We start from the raw sequence: 20,760 nt of genomic DNA on the forward strand, positions 1-20,760 counted from the left end.
CATTAGGAGAACTTGTAAAAGTCCCCATTGCTGTACCCCAGACTATTACAGCAAAGTCGTGGGGGGGGGGGGAATCATGGGCACAGGTTATGCATAAGTCTAGCCAAATTTGAAAACCACTGTCTCTAACTCAAATTCTCACAAATGAGGCTGATTCATCCTGAATTAAAAGAGCAGTCTGTACCTTTAAGGGTCATCTTTTTATTAGGATACTCTCATAACATGGCATCAGATAAAATAGCTAAAAATATGAGACCATGTGCAGAAAGACAAGCCCCAGAGATGACTGTCCATGTTTTTTCCCCCTCTCTACCATATTGGCAAAAGAATAGACAATTCCTTTCCTATATGCCAGCAATGTCAAGTGAAATTTGAAGTGAAAACATACCATTTATACTAGTTTCCCCATTAATTCATAGACATAAATCTAATAAAATCTGTAAAAGGTATATATGAAGAAAACTACAAAACTCTGATGAATTAAATCAAAGAACCACTAAATAAATGAAGACATATTCCATATTCATGGATAGGAACTCAATATTGTCAAGATATCCATTCTTCCCATCTTGATCTATAGATTCAATACAATCCCAGGCCAAATCCAGGAAGTCATTTTGTGGATATTGACAAACCAACTCTAAAGTTTATATGGAAAGGTAAATGACCCAGATTAGCCAATATAGTATTGAAGGAGAATAAGTTGGAGGACTAACACCACCTAATTTCAACACTTACTATAAAGCTACAATAATCAAGATTGTGGTGATGTCTCCAAAACTCCATAAATTACTAGGATTCAATTAGTTATAAGTTCAAATAGGTGAATTTTATGTAAATAATATAACCTTTTAGAAAGACACAATGTGGATTTAGCTTTAAAGTTCTGAAAAAAAGGGATGCCTTAGTTAATTAAGGTTGGACTCTTGATATTGGCTCAGGTCATGATCTAAGGGTCGTGAGATTGAGCCTGGCATCAGGCTCCACACTAGGCCTGGGTCTCTCTCCCCCTCCCCTTCTGCACTTCCCTACCCCCATTCTCTCTCTCTCTCAAAATACATACATACATTCATACATACATAAATAAATAAATAAAAATAAAGTTCTGAAAAAAACAAATGGGCAAAAATAAAGATTATTACTTTGAAAAAAATTAAGGAATAGGAGGGAAAAGCTGCAGGAATTTCTTTCAAAAATACACGAGCTCTATAAAAATAATATTAATTAAATATATTGTCTACTACTAAATGTCAAATACTGTTCTAAGTGCTTTATATCATTTTATCTTTAAATAATCCTATAAAGTTGATATTAGACCCCCTTTTACAGATAGAGAAACTGAGTCTAACTAGATATAAAAAAATGAAATGATAGTATAAAAAGAGAGACTTAAATTACAAGGAAGATCGTAGTGCTAAAGAAACAATTCAAGGAATTAACAATGCCATTACATAATTGTAAACGCTATTAGAAAAACTAAAAAATAATGAAGACTCAAAAGTAGTTTAGTGATGATCAGAATGGGATTGAAGACATTACAGTCAATGCAGAAGAAAAGGAGAAAGAGATTAATGTGATCAGAAAACAGATGATAGATAGATATGGATGACATAAAACGAGGACCAAAGAAAAGATAGTAGTGTTCTGAGAGGTGCAGGAGAGAACAGCATAAAACAAAGTTAAAGGGTATTATTTATATTTTCTCTTAGCTGAGGAGAATTTTAAATATAAATGGCACTATCATTAACAAGATACCAGATAACAATGTCCCTGCCGCTGCACTGAGGACTTCACACTCAGCAACTTGTTTGATCATCACAGACCTAGGATGCACGCATTATAATTAAGCTCATTTTACAGATGATCCTTAGAAGAAGATGACTGCCTATTTGCCCAGGACAATGCTGACTCACTCCTGGGGTACATCAATAAACAAATATAAATTACTTAGTCACCATTTCATCCTCAAAAGTGTCAGAATATGCGCAGCAAATTACACAATGACCTTATTTGAACCTAAGACCACAGCTGGTAAGTCGCAGAACCGAAACTTAAAGTCATACAAGTCTCCAAAGTCTTTCTTCTTAACCATTTTATTACGCCAACTATGTAGAGCTAAAGTGTTTATCACGTCAGTTCGAAATTAGTGAAAAGTGGTCATTCCAAGAAATCCTGCATTTCAAAGATAAATGAACAAGTCTACACGTAGCATTCCGTAGAAGCAATCACTTAGAAAGCAATAATTAATTACTTAATTTAGTAAGTAAATAATGTCCTAGACTTATTCTCCACAACATTTCATGACAAAAACAATTTATATACAGTCAAGTTATAATTAATGTAGGAAAACAGTGAAAAGCTGCTCTTAAATATATACCAAGAGTTGGACAGCAAATAGTCAAGCAATTACTTAAAGACATTCTTCAGCTAATTGCAGGATAAATCAAAATATAGACTTCACAGATACAAAAGTAAGATACAGAAGGACAGGCAGTGGGCAACAAATCCATTTTAAAAATCAAATTATGTATAAATTGATCCAGAAAATATTGTGTCTGGACAAAATGCACGTGTTCTATTTCTTGAAAAACTATCACCATATTTAACTTCCCTACTGCAACAAAAATTCCAGTGCATATCAGTTAAAAATTTTATGAAGGAGTGGGTAGAAGAGAGTGAAATGGAATGTATGTAAGTCCTTTTCCTATTTTTCACAGAAGGAACTCAATAAATGATGTCTCAATTCCAGTGTTGATTAATTAACAGAGCTTTAATTAAATTATTCAAAGATACAAAAAGTATGCATTAGCAGAAGAAAAAACTTGCATGTCTTTCACATTATAGAAGAAAAACAACTAAAGAAAACCTTAAAAAGATGATTAAAAAAAAGGAAAGATGACATAAAAACTAAAGAAAATACTGAAAATAATGGAAAAGGACAGAAAACAGAGGTAAGAGTCAGAAAGTATATTAAGAGACCAAACACAAAATGTATAACAATAAATACAGTTAAACCACTGTCTCATTAAAGAAAAGACATTCTAATGTTGCACAAAAAATAAAAAAACAAATAAAACCTATAAATAAATAAACCGATCTACAGATAGAACTAAAGCCAAAGACTAAGAAACACAAGGAAAAAAGGATGAGAGAAGATATGCAAAGGATATTAATGGAAAAAGAAAAAAGGCAGACGTGTCAGGGACTGCTATCTGCCAACTCAATCTCCACGCTGAACTGACTGACTTAAAGAACCCTCATTTTACGGAGCATGACAATATTCCCAGTTTCCCTTGCAAACAGGAGAGGACAGAGAATCAAAGAAATAGAAGTGGAAGTTACTGAGAGAGGTTTCTAGGGAAGCTCCTTTTTAAAAAGAGCTGAGAATGCTTTCGCTTTCCCCACTTCCTCCCTTCCACTGGCTGGGATGCCAACATGATAAAACTGGAGTGTTCTTCTTACAAGCAGATGCTGACCTTAAGGATAGAAGCCATTCACCAAGGATGCTAACGCAGGAATGTAGAAGGGGCCTGGGTCACTGAAGACATCATGGAACCACTTCACCAACCCTGGCATGCCACTACCTCTTCACTCTGTTACTTGAGAGGGAAAACAAACAAACAAACAAAAGACCATCCTGCTTTAACTACTCTTCAGATCTCTGTTTCCTGCACCCAAAAGCAATTCTTAACTGATACAAGATCATAAAATCGGAACAAAACCAAAATCCAATGTGAAAAGAAATACCAAATGTGACAGAGAATCCTTTTGCTGATTGATATAATCCAACATGAGGAACACTGAGGAAAGACATTGAAGAAGACACAAAAAGATGGAAAAACATTCCATGCTCATGGATCGGAAGAATAAACATAGTTAAAATGTCTATGCTACCCAGAGCAATCTACACTTTCGACACCATTCCGATCAAAATACCAATGACATTTTTCAAAGTGCTGGAACAAACAATCCTAAAATTTGCATGGAACCAGAAAAGACCCCAAATCGCCAAGGAAATGTTGAAAAAGAAAAACAAACCTGTGGGCATCACATTGCCTGATTTCAAGCTATACTACAAAGCTGTGATCTCAAAGACAGCATGGTACTGGCACAAAAACAGACACATAAAACAATGGAACAGAATACAGACTCCAGAAATGGACCCTCGACTCTATGGTCAACTAATCTTTGACGAAGCAGGTAAAAACATCAGGTGGAAAAAAGACAGTCTCTTCAATAAATGGTGCTGGGAAAATTGGACAGCTACATGCAGAAGAATGAAACTTGACCACTCTCTCACACCATACACAAAGATAAACTCAAAATGGATGAAAGACCTCGATGTGAGACAGGAATCCATCAAAATCCTAGAGGAGAACATAGGCTATAACCTTTTCGACATCGGCCACAGCAACTTCTTTCATGACATGTCTCCAAAGGCAAGGGAAACAAAAGCAAAAATGAACTTTTAGGACTTCATCAAGATATAAATCTTCTGCACAGCAAAGGAAACAGTCAACAAAACAAAGAGGCAACCCACAGAATGGGAGAATATATTTGCAAATGACACTACAGATAAAAGGCTGGTAGCCAAGATCTATAAAGAACTTCTCAAACTCAATACCCAAGAAACAAATAGTCAAATCAAAAAATGGGCAGAAGATATGAACAGTTTTCCAATAAAGACATACAAATGGCTAACAGACACATGAAAAAATGTTCAACATCATTAGCCATCAGGGAAATTCAAATCAAAACCACACTGAGATACCACCTTACGCCAGTTAGAATGGCAAAAATTGACAAGGCAAGAAACAACAAATGTTGGAGAGGATGTGGAGAAAGGGGAACCCTCTTACACTGTTGGTAGGAATGCAAGTTGTTACAGCCACTTTGGAAAACAATGTGGAGGTTCCCCAAAAAGTTAAAAATAGATCTACCCTTTGACCCAGCAATTGCACTACTGGGTATTCAAACCAAAGATACAGAGATAGTGAAGAGAAGGACCATATGCACCCCAATGTTCATAGCAGCATTGTCCACAATAGCCAAACTGTGGAAGGAGTCGAGATGCCCTTCAACGGGTGACTGGATAAAGAAGATGTGGTCCACATATACAATGGAATATTACTCAGCCATCAGAAAGAATGATTACCCAACATTTGCACCAACATGGATGGGACTGGAGGAGATTATGCTAAGTGAAATAAGTCAAGCAGAGTTAGACGATTATCATATGGTTTCACTCATTTGTGGAACATAAGGAATAGCAGGGAGATCGGTAGGAGAAGGAAGGGAAAAATGAAGTGGGGGTGAATAGAGGGGGAAATGAACCACGGAAGACTATGGACTCCGGGAAAGAAACTGAGGGTTTTAGAAGGGATGGGGGTTGGGAGATGAGCTAGCCCGGTGATGGGTATTAAGGAGGGCACGTATTGCATGGAGCACTGGGTGTTATACACAAACAATGAATCACGGAACACTACATCAAAAACTAACGGTGTACTGTATGGTGACTAACACATCATAATAAAAAAAAACCCAACATGAGTATGTGTCATAAATTTTTCTGTGACAATAATACATCCAAATGTATCAAGGAAAAGCTGTAGGAAATTCAAAGAGAAACTTAGAGAATTTCAATTAGAATGAGAAATATAAGCAAGCTTCTCTGAATCTTTGAAAATCAAGTGGACAGAACTATTAGGTAAGAAAATGAAGGTTTTAAAGAATAAAATCGAATTAAAGAGGGTGCCCTGACATATATGCATAAGAATGTGTTAGTGTGTATGTATATTTAAGTGCCTTATTAATAGAATTTCATGGACTTTTTTTTCAAAAGCTGATTATATGAAAAATTTTAAATATTTCAAAACAGATTTTATTTTCAAAACATAATTCAACAAATAAATAAAAATATGAAAGCACATTAGATTGAACAAAAATACCAATATTTGGAAGTCAATAACAGTAATTCTTTGGTCCAAACAGAAATCAAAATGCATGCTACATGTATTGTAAGAAATAATGAAAATAAGAATAACATGCATCAGAATCCACATGACATAGCTAAAAGCATATTCAGAGGAAAAGTCATTGCCTTATCATGAAAGAATGAAAATAAATGTAAAGCGTTTAATCCACAGGTTCAGATAAAGAACAGCAAAATTAAGACAGAAGAAGAAATAGATCAAAGAAGCAGTAGCAAAATACCACAAGAAAATCTTTTGGGAAATCAGGAGAAAAGTACTCAAAGATGATTGTTCAGTTTACAGTTTCTGAAAAATCAGACACAACTTAAATCTCAGTTAATATGAGAGGGAATGAATAAAATCATGGGAACATCACATACGAGCATTACAGAGAAACAGCCATCATATTTACTGATATAAAAGCCTACAATGTGTGAAATTAAAAAGCAGAATGAAAAGCAGTGTATAGTGTGATCTGGGGAACTGAGGAATACACTAGCAGGTCATATAATTTGTATCTTTGCATTTCACGTTAGTATTTAGAGTAGGCAAGTTTTGTTATAATTAGAAAAATACAACCCTAAAAGCATGGACTGCGAAATCCAGTTTCCTCTGGTGTCCTCTTTAAAGTAGAACACTGCGTTCCATTTCTTTAGGGATAATATCTCTTAGTCATTTTAACATGTGTAACCCCTTGCACCTATTAGAGCAAGCAATTACCAGAGGTAATACTGCATTTATCTTTTCTCAAGGATCCCAAGGATTTCTCTCTGCTTTCAAGGCAATTTCCCCTCAGAGGATACTATTATTTCATACTAATGATTCAGAGCCCTCACTACCCCCTCAGAATGCAAGGCAAAAATGAAGGGACTACAGAAAATTAACCAGTGTAGAGTCAATGATTGTTTTCCAATTCCATGTCTCTGCTTGAAAAGTTCTCCTTTACCAGGAGCTCTCTGCACCTTTAAAATCGGGAAACTTGCACCCACTTGAAAGTAATCTTCTGGGAATTCAATGTTGTGACATATGTCAAGCTCCCAGCACAGCGATTAGGTGGAATCCCCCCTTCCCTCCCCCGTATCCTTTCCTACCTCCTACCTGTATGATTAAAACTCATCTAACCATCCACGTTCACACAGATTCTAAAAGAGGCACTTAGAGAGTAAACATTCAAGCGTGACAGCGATGTGTCCTACGTAGATACCATGTGCGACACTGTATCAACAGCAAGCTTTGACTGTCAGCTCATTCCTTTGAGAGAGAAGTCATGGGGCATGGGAGGTGGCCTGTCTATTATCACCTCAACCCTGAGAAATTTCGTCCCCGCAGGCAGTGGCACCTTCTGGTATCCGAGGATCAAAATCCCGCTGAAGTAAGTTAATTTCCTTTGTCCTAAACCCACACTTCGGCACCATTTCCCACACTGGCAGTAAAAGAAACGTTGCGTGCTTCATCCAAAGGAATAAAAACACCAAAACCCAAATTTAAACCTCAGAACTAGGATCTTCCTCTGAACTTGGAATTTAATTCTCCTTACTACTCACTTGGAAATTAACTGCACTCTGCCGGTGTCACCTACTGCTTTTATATTATTTTACTCCTCCTGTGATTCAACCTGGAGAGTTCTATTGTCTGTTCTCTCCAACCAAACCATGAACATCCCCAGAGCACCTGACATAATGTATTCTTCATTTAGCAATTGCTCAAGAGATTGTTTTTTCTGACCAATAACATTTTCAGTTCAAATCAGCATGAGGTTTTGAACAGTTTGGACTCGGGTAAGAAGAGACTTAATTTGAAAGAATTGATCCAGAGGGAAAGAACACCACTGCAACAGAGGAAAGAGGACCATTATCATAGGGAGAATGTTCCCACCAGGAGATGTGCAAGCATCTACAGGGTTAGGACACTAAGAGGTGTATGAGGCTGGAAAGAAGGTGTGGAGAAGAGAGGTGAATGGAATGGTATGGTCTGACAGCAAAGGGGAGAATGTTTTCTTGAGGGGCTGGCCCATTCTAGAGAAAGGCTGTTAAGCAGGGGTTGTAAACCGGCTCAAGCTGAGGGGGACTGAGTTCAGCCTGGGGAAAGGACAGAATCTTGACTAAAATTTGTTTAACTAGCATTTTATTCCCAATTGATCAGTGGGGACACACTAGTTCAGCTAACACTTTATGAGGCAAAGAAAGGGGATCGGAGGGTCTCTGTCTGGCCTTGTTATAATTGGCCATGACCCACAAAGGGGTATCCATGAGTTTGATCTGAGCCATATTTGAAACAACGGTTACTTGCAGTAATTTGCTTCTGGAACACAAAGAAATGGTTAATTTCTATGATTTCCCACAGGGTCCAGTAAGGTTCAGTGTGGTCATAGGGTACAAAAAGGAAAGGGTCAGCTTCTGCTCCTTAGGAATTTGGAAACTAAACAAAGAGCCCAGGAAAATGTACACACATAAAAGAGTCATAATGAAGAAGGAAAGAAGGAAGACAATTAGCATTAATGGGATCAGCATTACCTCATTTAATTCTCCAGTGATGCAGGCACAGCTGTCATCCCTGTTAACAGATGACAGAGGAGAAGTCTCAGGGTGTCCGTGTACTCACAGAAAGGAAGTAGCCGAGCCAACTCTGGATCCAGATTCTCTCTGACTGCCATGGTTATAGTCAGTACGTGAAAATGCCAAATAGTGAATGAGTTCTGGGAAGGTCAGGAAATACCTGGGAGCTCCGAACTCTCTGTCTCATTTACATGGGACTAAAGAGAAACCTTCACACTTTCAAACTCCAATGAGGCAGAATGGCATCCCCATTGAGATGGACCCCCTTGACCATGAACAGTACATATAAAAAAAACCAACTTTAAATATTTTGCCTATAGTTTTTATTCCAAAGCTTAGGAACTCTTTAAGCATTATAGAAAAACAATATATTTGTTCAAGGACAGAAATATCGTAGCCAGGGTTCCCATGATAAATGTATGAAGCAGGAAGCTGGCGGGAATTCATGGAACCTTGAGCGTCTCCCTTCCAAGCCTCTCCATCATTCTGTTCACTGAAGATGAAATCCCTGGCCCAGAGGCAACACTTTTCATTTTAGGAAGGTTAAGACTTAAAAAATAAATGCCCCTACCGGATAACTCCAAAGGCTATGTGGCTGATGTGAGACTGATTCTGAGCAAAGGTTTTCATAGAAGAGATGAAGAAGGGAGCCGGTTACCTGGGAAAGGCGACCTTCATCTAGAAAGGGAAGAGGCTGAGAGTGGAGGTGAGGTGTCATCCACCAAACTGAATGCTTGACTAATATACCAGGACAGGAGATGGGAGTCTGGGGTGGAGAACTGGGCACGTACCAGGGACACAGGGGGACCAGAAAAATAAAAAGTGAGACTCTCCCAGACACGACTTCTTTTTCAAAGCCCCATAGCCTGACTGTGCCCCAGGAGCAAGGCAAGTAAATACCTTATAAAGCAGCTTCTTAGCAGTTTGTGCAAATTTCTCTTTTCCTATCTCCAAGCCTTGGTCCCATTTTACCGAGACGCCTCACTCTGGGACCCGTTGCATTCTCGGGTACAGGAACTAAACTGACACCTCCCGAAGGTCAGAATTACCGAACCACCCCTCACAGACAGAGAAAACCTAAGGGGTGGAGTTGTAGTTTTCTTACCCATTTCCTTACCTGGAAATTCTTCTTTCAGGCTTTTGTTGCATATTTTTAAGGAAGGCAAGTCTTAGAAATGGGTGTCTGAGTGTCTCCGAAAGGAGGTTAACTATGACCTCTCGGTGCTCTGAAAGGGAGAACAAACCTCTCTGGAGGTCCAAAGAGAAAGAGAAGGGAAACTTCCCTCCCTCTCAGGAGCTACGGGGGCCCGGCGGCTCAAACTTGGTCGTGAGAAAGTAGAGCCCAGAAATGAGGTCGAGCTCACTGCGAGTCCCAGGAACAGCAGAAGCACCCCTCAGGGCTGAAGACCTGGCAGGACCAGCTAATTACGACGGCAGCCCCAGAATGAATGCCACGGGCAGGCAGCAAAAACTTCCCACTGGGAGCTGGGCGCTAGAGCTTGCTGTCCGCCTAACACAGGCTTTCTCTTCCCTGGAGGCACATTCGAATCACCTGGGGAGCTTTTAACACTCCCATGCCCAGGTTGCACCCTAGAACCATCTAATCAGAACCTTAGGCATCCACGCAGTAGTGTTTTACAAAGTATCCTAGGTTATTTCAATGTGTAGCCAGGACTGAGAACGTCTACCCTGGTCAGCACTGAACGGGTAAAACATAGGGCTTTCTTGGAGAGGGCTCCCAGTTTCTATAGGGAACATAGAGATTTGAGGCTCACTTTTTGCAATCTGTTAGTAAACCATTTACTACGGTTTGTGTTAGGGAGGTGGCAAGACGGGGATTGCTAGGCTGCCTCTAACGATATACCTAGCAGAGGCTAGAGCTCTCAAAACAGGATACAGTCATTATTCGGATAACTGGGCAGGCCCTGCCTTGAGTGAGCCCCCCAGCACTATGGGATAGTCAAGGTACGGTTTCTCTACTGTACTACAACTACTTGCTGGCTTTGTGACTGTCATTGTTATGGGCTAATAGCTAATTAATAAAGCTAAAGTACTGATATTTTCAGTTGTGAAAATATTTTCCCATGTTTTCTTCTAAGAGCTTATAGAAGCCTCAATCCATCCCCAATGAATTTGGGGGCATGGTGTGAGATAAAGGCCAAAGTTCATTTTCTTTTCCATGTGGATACCCAGTTTTTTGGCACCATTTATTGAAAATACTTTTCACTCATTGGATTGTTTTGGCACCTTTGTCAAAAATCAGGTACCTGTATAAATGGGGGTCTATTTCTGCACATATAAAATATTTTGTTTTGAGCTAGTCATCAGTCTTTTTTTTTTTTTTTTTTTTAGATTTTATTTATTTGTTTGAGAGAGAGAGAAGGAGCAGAGGGGGAGGCAGAGGGAGAGAAACTCAAGCAAAGTCTGTGCTGAGCACGGAGCCTGACGTGGGATTTGATCTCAAGACCCTGAGATCATGAACTGAGTTGAAATCCACAGTAGGACACTTAACCAACTGAGCCACCCGGGTGCCCCTATTCATCAGTCTTTATTTCATTACCACATTGGCTTGATTTTTGTAGCCTTATGTAAATTCTTGACTTCCAGCATTCTTCAATGTTAAGAGTACTTCGGATAGTCTTGGTTCACTGCATTCCCATATTTTTGTATCAGTACGTCCACTTCTACCAAAAAAAACTTGATTTGATTGTGACTGGAATTTCACTGAATCTATAGACCAACTGGGGGAAAATTGACATCCTAACCACACCGAGTCTTTCAATCCCCAAACTAGAATAGCTCTCCATTTTTCGGTGTCTTCATTCATTTCTCTCAGCAATATTTTATAGAAGTATTTCACACCTTTTGTTAAATATAGTCCTAAGAATGTTAAATTCTTAAATTTAAAAAATTCCAAAGAATTGTAAATGAAATTTTTTTGTAAACTTTGTTGTCCAATCTCTTCCATTTATTTTTAATGTCCCTCTGAGACTCATTATACAGATGCTCGCACATGTCCTTCTTTTGCTTACATTCCTTAACTAGTTTTCTCTCATTCTTTTCCTTATATCACTTTTAATGTCTTCTGAGAGTTTCTAACCTGCCTTCTATCTAATTCTTTTTTTGGTTGGGGGGGTGGAATTCAAAACATCTCTTTAGTGCTTTTTTCCAACATCTTATTTTTTTTTAAGATATTATTTATTTATTTGACAAAGAGAGAGAGAGAGAGAGCACAAGTAGGCAGAGCAGCAGGCAGAGGGAGAGGGAGAAGCAGGCTCCCCACTGAGCCGGGAGCCCGATGTGGGGCTCAATCCCAGGATGCTGGGATCATGACCTGAGCCAAAGGCAGCCGCTTAACCAACTGAGCCACCCAGGCGCCCCTTCCAACAACTTATTTTTATATCCATTTTCCCACTGGGTACACCTTAAACTTCTAGCTCTTCTCTACCTTCCTCTTTCTCAAAAGCCACCTCCCTCACTTGTAAAAGTTTAACCCATGGGGTAGTATGAAGTACAGACTTTAAAGTGGCCACCATGATACCTGACTCCTGGAATTTATGCTTTTACGTAATCCCCTCCTCTTAAGCGTAATGAGGCAAAAGGAATGGGATGTATGCAATTATATATATGTGATTACATAAGACTGTTGAACCCATGTTGCTAGAATCTCTCCTCCTTTTAACAGCTTTGAAGGAACAGGTGCCGTGAGTTCTACAGTTATAAAGAAATGAATTCCGCCAACAACATGGGAGAGTTTAGAAGTGTATCCTGCCCCAGTTGAGCCTCTGGTGAAACCCCAATCCTGGCTAGCACCTTGATCTCAGCCTAACACAGATGGGCAAGAAGAAAGACTCAGAAACTAGACTACCCATCTTCATGTATTGTGACCTACTCCTATCACTCCAGATCTGACTCTGGAATCACTGCTGCCATTTTTCTGCTTTGTCGTAACCATGAGCCAAGCAATAATCCACTTGGGCAATGTGTGCAGAAAAAAAAAAGGCACAACTAGAAAGCTTCCTCTCAGCCTATCCCTGTCCAGGGCACCTGGCCCTTGTCTGTTCTGTATTTCCCTTCTCACCTTCAGCCCTCATCCCATTGTGACCCAACCGGTCTCTGACCCACATCCAGAAATTTCTCACAAAAAGTGCAGAGATGGTAAGTGCATCTAGCTCAAAGCTTTTCCATAATTGGAATACCCTCATGTAACTGTCACTCTGACCAAGAAACAAAATATTACCAGCAGCCCAGGGGCTCCCTCCTAGCCTATTCCAGTCACTCCCCACCAAAGGTTTCTTAGCTTTTAATTTATGTAAATGAAATCAAACAGTATGTATTCATTTGTGTCTAACTTCCCTATAACTCAAAATAGCGACTGTGAGATTTATGCATTTTGTTACCTATAGTGGCAGATCACTCATTCTCATTGGTATATGTTTTCCATGGCATGAAGACACCATGATTTATTTGTCCACTTTTCCCTTGATGAGCACTTAGGTAGTTTCAAATTAGGGACAATTACCTACAAGCTGCTCTATTCATCTTTACATTTTTTGATTAACATAAGTACTCATTTGTGTTGGATATTTTCTTAGTAGAGAAACTACTAGGTCATAGAATATGCATATGATCAGCTTTAGATAATTCTGCCAAGAAGTTTTCCAAAGTGATTGTACCAATTTACACTGCCATAGTAGCATATGATGGTTCTTCATCCTACACATCCTTACCAACACGAAGTATTTCCCATCTTTATCATTAAGCCTCCCTAGCAGGTGTCTCATGGTTTCATGCTAGGTCCTGTGATCCATCAATGCCTCTCTCATTTTTGTGGAATCTCTAGGGATGAATTCAGGTGAGAACCTAGAACCCATATGAGAAGTCCCAAGATCTGTGGTCAGCATGCTGGAGAACCAGGGAGCTGATGTGTAGTTCTAGTCCAAAGCCAGCAGGCTTAAGGCTCAAAAAGAGCTAATGTTTTAGTTCAAGCCCAAAGGCCTTTGAAAACCAATGTTCCAACTCAAAGCAATCAGACGGGAGTTCTCTCTTATTTATGGGAGAATCACCCTTGTTTTCTATTCAGGCCTTCAAATGATTGGATGAAAATCACCCACATCAAGGAGGGCGATCAGCTTTACTCAGCCTGTGGATTCAAAAGTTAATCTCATCCAGAAACACCTTCACAGACACAATGAGAATGTTTGGCCAAATATCTAGGCATCTCACTCCCCAGTCAAGATGACACATAAAACTAGCCATCATATCATGTTAGCTAGTCATCTTGTCTACAACCATTCCTTTCAACTGTGATATACTATTATTCCTTTACATATATATGTATATATACAAACACACACACACACAGTTATACTTAATATAAATGAAAAAAGTATTATTTTGTTTAATATGTTTGTGAGTTTTGTCTATAATATGTTATATTTGCTACAAATTTTTCATTCTCATTGATGTATAATATTTCATTGTGTGGCTACACAGAAATTTATTACTGATGAGCCTGTAGATAGTTTCCAGTCTGGAGCTTCTCATTGATTTTGTCACTGAATTTTAGGTTGCTTCTGATTCATTTCTAAACAATATTGCAAAGGCATCTTTTTCCAATGTCTCCTTGCACACACACATAAATGTTTCTCTTGGGTGGCCACAGGTCCAAAAAAAAATGATCCATCTGGACCATGAGTGGAGAGAAAACAACACAATCAGAAAGTTCTCTTTCCACCTATTCCCTGCCCAAAATGGCATCTACTCTTTTCTCTCTTTCCACCCTCACCACATTATGACTTAACCAGCGTCCGCCTTTTCCCAGAAGTTTCTCACAGATTTTTTTCAAATTTTATTGAAGTAAAACATAATTATGAAAAAGTACATACATTTTATGTGTGCAGTGCAATGAACTTCCCTAAATTAAATACACATAAGTAACCCAGATAGAGATAGAAAATTACCAGCATTAAGAAATGGAATGATGCATCATAGGCTATGTAATTTTAACTTTACTAGATACTGCCAAATTGCTCTTCAAAGTGACTCTGTCAGCTAACTCTCATAGAAGTGAAAAAAATACACCATTTCTTCCCATTCTTGTCAATACTTGGGGTAGTCAAACCCTAGTTTTGCCTATGCCAATGGAAAAAAAATGTCTTATTGTTTTAAGTTGCTTTTAAGTTGTTTTAAGTTGCTAAGCAGGAAGCCCCTTGAGGGCTCAATCCCAGGACCCCGGGATCATGACCTAAGCCAAAGGCAGACAGTTAACCGACTGAGCCACCCAGAAGCCCCTTCTGGAGCTTTCTGAGTCTCCTGTGCAGGCATCTTCCTTAAATGTTTCTTTTTCTGTTTCAGCACTCATTAGTTAGTTTCTAAAAGGTAAGACTGACAGTTAGGCTGAAGCTTTTAGGACCTTCCTGAGTTCAGGAGGTCAGGTCTGAGTTCAGGAGGTCAGGCCTGAGTCCAGGAGGTCAGGCCTGAGTTCAGGAGGTCAGGCTGGCAACATTTGCTGCCCCTTCAGTGTAGAGTTAATATCTTCTCATCTACAGCATTCTATATTCTCCTGGGATGGGCAGATAATGCTAAAGCTTTCCCAGTTAGTCATCGGGGCCCCAGTTTTTTATGATCATCACTAACCTGCTACTTCTTATACCAGGTGTCATGAACCAATGGCTTCACATATTTGGAGCATTTTCCATGTCGTAATCAGGTAGTTATGCTTGGTTGAAATACAAGCAGCTTAGTTCTGTTGTTTTACACCTGGCCGGCTACTCTTACTCCTGTTAACTTCATGCCTCAATAGGCATTTGAGATGGGATGCAAATCAGCACATGTTAGTGTCAAGGCACCGCTGTCTGGGAATTTCTGAAGAGATGAGTTATTACCTCATTTCCACCACCAGTTGTGAGATCTTGGGCAAGTCATTTCACCTCTGAAAGCCAGTCTTTTCTAGTGTAAAATGAGAACCTAAAGATACATCCCCTGGGAACCTCACAGAGTCGCTTGGATATCAAATGAAAGAACATCAAGGTGATAAGAGTATTTACCAGGCACCACTCCCAGTCACGTCACGAGGCGTCATAGCGTACTGACAAACACAGACCCCAGGCTTTTCTGAGAAATGCCCTGCAAAAATCTAGAGTAAACCACGGTGTGAAATACAAATATGCTATTTCCCCATGTTTACTGAAATAATGTACATACAGGCTACTAAGTAAACGGCTAGGTGAATATTTTAAGTCAGAAGGCAAGCTCAGCCGGAGCAAATGCATAATTATAATTTGATATCGGGAAGAGCCACCATGACCTGAATTAATCAGTCTGCTCTTGAGTCCAAGTTCCTGTATTGTTGAAGCTGGAGCAGAAGTGGGGGTCCATTCTGAAAGTTAGGGAAAGCAGAGCTGGGCAGGAAGGCCTGTGTCTGGAGCCACGTGGCTCGCGGGGGGCGAGGGCGTGGGGGGGCACCACCTGTTCCGTGGTGAGGCCCCGGCCCTGGGCGGGACGGTGGGGTGAAGAGGCTGTGCTGGCTACTGGATCTTAACTGCTGAGGAGAGAGCAGCACGTGGATCCTCGCAGGCGTCAGGCAGAGCTCTTCAGGGAGGTGGGCTCCGGGAGGGCTCCGTGCCTCTGCTCAGCCGAGCTCCAGCCAGAAGCCTTGGGAGGGGAGCGGGTGCAGAGCTGCAGCTGTGCCCAGCGCTCGGAGGGGAGCTGGACTCTTCCTGGGCTGCAGGCGCCGGGACAGCCAGGCTCAAGTCCACCTGAGCCATGCCAGCCAACCTCACGGAGGGCAGCCCCGACTCCAAGGATGCCAGCGGGACCGCGCAGACCCTGGATGCTTCCCCAGTCCTCTGCACCGAAACAGTGACTTTCACGGAAGTGGTGGAAGGGGAGCAGTGGGGCTCCTTCTACTACTCCTTTAAGGTACGTTTCCTGCTTTCCACTCTGAAAAGGATTTTAAATAATGAGACAAGTGGAATTTAAGAGACCAGTTAAACTATCATTGCCAATACCGTGAATGGGTGTAGTTTGTTTTCTTTAACTAAAAGAGTAAAAGAAAAAAAAAAAACCTGATGAGCTAAATCAAGTTTTTTATACTGTGCAAGGACCTATACTGTAGTTTCTTATGAGAACTTGTCTTTTTTGTTGTGCTGCTGCTGCTGCTGCTGCTGCTGCTGAAAACGTGTGAATCCTGAGTAGCATTTATGTTAACCAAGAGGCTGCACAGTGGGTGATTTTTCCCCTTTCCTTAGGTAAAAGCACTTCTAATTAATTCTATAGTAGGGTTTGAAATGTCTGTTTCTTGTAGGGATTATTGCTGTGAGTTTTTTGCTAGGAACATCAGAAGTGTGGAGAGCCCACATCCCCCAGGACAGTGCCTGGTGCAAGGAGCAACAGAGCAGTAAGGAAGGAAAGACCACACTTGTTTTTTGATCCTGTGCTTTGAACATCAGTGAGCAATAGATACTTTGACTGTTGTTTGTGGTGCCACAGTTTGCAACAAGTTGCCGCCTAGAACAAATGAGTAAATCAGACTTTTGTAAATTTCACCTTCAAAGCATCCAAGGGCCACGCTGAGGAAATGATCCTCATTAGGCTAATACTGTTCCCTCTTCTACAAGACCGGAGTGCGAAACATACCAGGCATCTGGAAAACAAGTTCTCTGCCCCTTGCCTCAGAATGCAGGCATGTCAGGGTACTTCACACGCTGCGTTAAGTCGTGGCAGTAATTCCCAAGTCTCCAACTGGTCTTTTATACCAGAAAGGAAAATACTTCAAGAACAATTCTAGCCATTTTTGTTTGTTTGTTTGTTTGTTTAATCCTCTGGGTGTTCTTGAAATGATTTGGCTTTTACTCCACAAAGCAGACTTACTGTAACATCTACCTCTCTACTGGAGCTTTGCTTCTTTGCAAACACTCAAAATAAAACTTTCAGCAGGGAGCAATCCTGGGAGGCAGCTTAGCCTTCCTCAAAAGCCAAGAGACAAAATAGCAAAGCAGAGCCTGAACAAGTCACTGAGGCTTGCTCCATGGGACCCAGTCCCTCGGACCCACCTCCTGATGCGTGCACACACACAGCCCCCTGCCCAGCTCCGTGACGGAAAACAGACACCGAAATTAGAGTTTGTTGCCATTTACCTTTGACAGAGTAAATCCTCTCTATGGAATCAGCTTGCAAATCCAGAGATTCTGTCTTAGAGAAGCAGGCTTTGTGCACGCAGGAAACACACCGCTCCTTCTCAGTGGCACTGCCTCTGCAGCCTCTTTGATAGTTATAAAACCTGACAGCAAACAGAACGAAGAGAGAATGGCCATGGCAAACGGGATACTCATCAGCAATAAGGCAGTTGTTCTGAGACCCAGGCAGTAATCACTCTCCACTGAAATCTCATTTACCCTTTTTTGAGTACGGGTCCCAAGGGGTATTTTGCATATTTAGACAAACAAATCCCTGCTGGTTCTCTGCTAGTGTTTATACTCATCCCTAGCAACGTCATTTCTAGGCACTAAAGAGAACCACATCATTTTTTTGTCTCATTCCTAGTCATGTTTGCCCTCAAACAACTAGACCAGTAGACAAGAAAGAAGATAAAAGAGAGGGATAGTTTGTCCAGGAACTTAGGATGTTCCGTTTCATTTTTTGACCCGCGCAATCATGGACTAAAACACAGTGATTGGTAGTTACAAGGCAGTCTGTGGTGTTTGTGGGCACCAAGCTTAAATGTTCCAGGGTAACTTTTTCCCATGGTCTCTTGGAACAGGGCAGTTCTGTTACACTGTGGATCCAGAAACAATTCCGATGCAAACCCCTCATTGTGAGCCTCTTCCTGCACATACTTCTCAAGAAGAAAGTCCGAACTGCTCTTTACTATCTCCCAAATATGTACTTTTAATCCCTGTTCTTTACCAAAAGCAGCAAAAATATCATAAAAACAAAAATGGTATCAGCAGTAAAAGTAGCAGAATTAATAGCAGCAGCAGTAGCCTAACATCTCATTTGCTGTGGGCTTTCTCGGAGCCAGGAATCTTTCTAAATGACTTCTGTGACATCATATTTCATTCTCACACATTATGGTGCATCTTTCCATCAGGAATTGCCTTCCACCTTCATCTGTGTTGATCTAAATTCTGTCCACTCTGAAGTCTCCTCTTGAATTGCTTCTTCCATGAAGCCCCCCTTGACTCATCTCTCCTCTGAGTGTACCTGCTTTCTTGCCATTTAATCCAACCATCTCAACTGCTATTTCAATATGTGTCCGGAAGATGTATAATAGCCATTAAGCTCCTTGAGTGATTTTTGTTTCCTGTTCTCTCCAGAAACCAGCACCATGCCAGGCATACTCAATAAACATTTACTACATTAATGAAGCGTGGTGTTCTGTCTCTGTCAACTGCCCACGTTTTGTCAGAAAGCTTGCTTTCTCAGTGACAAAGGTGGGGATCTTACTAACCATGACTCCACAGGGCAGCCTCTGCCCTGCCTTGTCTCTCTACCCACTGTATTCGCCAAGCAAGGTCCTTCTCTGCATGAACATTCAAATCATCCTCACCCATTTCTAACCCAATGTGGCCAAGGTAAGTTATGGATTCCAGTGGGTGGGTTATGAAATTAGTTTGGGGCCATAGACTAGTACCTAGTACCTAATTGAGCCCTGGGAAACTGTACCCACCATGCTGTAGCCTTACTAGTCTCAGTGGTCTTGTTCAGTCTGCATACCTGGGCTTCTGTGTTTCCTGCCTAGCACTTGAGTTCTCCTCTGAATCCCAAAGCTCTCTTGGCAGGAGACGAGACATCCCTGTCTGGATCTGGTTAGCTTTCTCTACCACAGGCTTAGAGCCTTTCCCTTTTCCCATTTCCACCCCCAAATTCTTGCCCCTACTTCCCACTGCTCTAACATACTCTGCCATCTAAGCATGTCCTTGGATATAGGCAGGAAGGTCCGCGGAGAGTTCACCACCCCCTTCCTCTATCGTGGGCTTCATATGACCAACCCTATGTGGTCCTGGGTTCAAGGTTCCCAGCTCAAGCCCTGGTTTCCTTCATAGTGTCCAATTTCAAGTTCCCATCCAGTTTACCTCCTCAATCCCTAGCCCCAGCACCAAATTCTACCAGAAATTCCCGAGGAGGATAGGACCTGGCTAATCAGAAAGTAAATGGAGGATGTGAATATAAACCTGTCCAAGTGGAAGACAGAGATGAAACTCCTCATTTTAGCCTTTCATTTTGCCCGTGAGTGTGCTAGCGATGTTTCCTGTATCTCTAATTCTTAGTGATGAGAAAATTAATTCAAAGTAACTGGGAGAGAAACCCGTCTGAATTAGTAAATTGGTGAAATTATAAAATAATGCAAATGAACTCATTTTTATTACTCTCAGGTGAGGGAAGAAACTTGAACCAAGACTGCTCAATATTACCTGACGACGATCTTTTATTGAATCTCCTTCAGTGGGAAGCTACAAATGATATGCGATTAGTCTAACTATTGTTTATATGTAAATGGTTGCTTCTAAGTGCTTGAGGGTGATTGGACACAGTTTTTTCCCTTTGTTAGTGCAACCTCCTGCCTACTGTCTTACTGTTAATTTTCTTAACACACTTTGCCTCCTTTAATAGAACAAAAGCAAATTCTAGTTCAATTCCTGTCCCTCTTATCTCACAGGAGGCTTTAGCAAGAGCTCGACTGAAAAAGCTTACGTAGACTTGCTTGTTTTCAGTATATTTTCGTTGACAACTCATTTCTAAGAACTTGATCTACTTACTGAGTACCAGCATTTTCACCCCCAGTGACTGTCATTTCAGCTCCTCTTTGCCCACTTGCCTGAACTCTCCTCTTGCTCCATCCCACCTCTTATGGACGTGTTTGTCTCCTTCCTGTCGTGGACGCCAGGATAGCGTCAATGATGCCCTTCCTGGAATCCAGGAACCCTGGGTCCCTGACCTCCCCATGCTATCTCCTGCACATTACAACAAGGGCCCGGCATTCACATCGCGCGTTTGGTTCTGCCTTCTACAAAGCTCCACTCGGTATGCTGATTTTCAGTACATTCATACAGTTGAATATGTGGCTGCTCAGAAGGAAACGACTACTAGTTTTGCTCAGTTAAATAATTATTAAAGGTCTGCTATGTATTCCCTGTTTCTATCGTGCAGACCCAGCACTCCACTTTCCATCCCTTACTGGCTACGCCCCATCTTGTCCAGTTTTACTTTGTGTCACTGAGAAAGGCACA

At 40.9% G+C, this 20,760-nt stretch overlaps 1 protein-coding gene across 2 annotated transcripts in view; it reads left to right on the plus strand.

The window, feature by feature from the left end:
• The first annotated feature begins 16,294 nt into the window (after nucleotides 1-16,294).
• NPSR1 (neuropeptide S receptor 1) overlaps nucleotides 16,295-20,760 on the plus strand; it is a 142,580-nt gene continuing 138,114 nt past the window's right edge. For both annotated transcript variants that reach the window (XM_026509079.3, XM_026509087.2), the window contains exon 1: nucleotides 16,295-16,450. In XM_026509079.3, the coding sequence (XP_026364864.2) occupies nucleotides 16,295-16,450 (156 nt within the window). The remainder of the gene's footprint in view (nucleotides 16,451-20,760) is intronic.

Source organism: Ursus arctos, unplaced genomic scaffold (assembly GCF_023065955.2).
Source record: "Ursus arctos isolate Adak ecotype North America unplaced genomic scaffold, UrsArc2.0 scaffold_3, whole genome shotgun sequence".
Lineage (NCBI taxonomy): Eukaryota > Metazoa > Chordata > Mammalia > Carnivora > Ursidae > Ursus > Ursus arctos.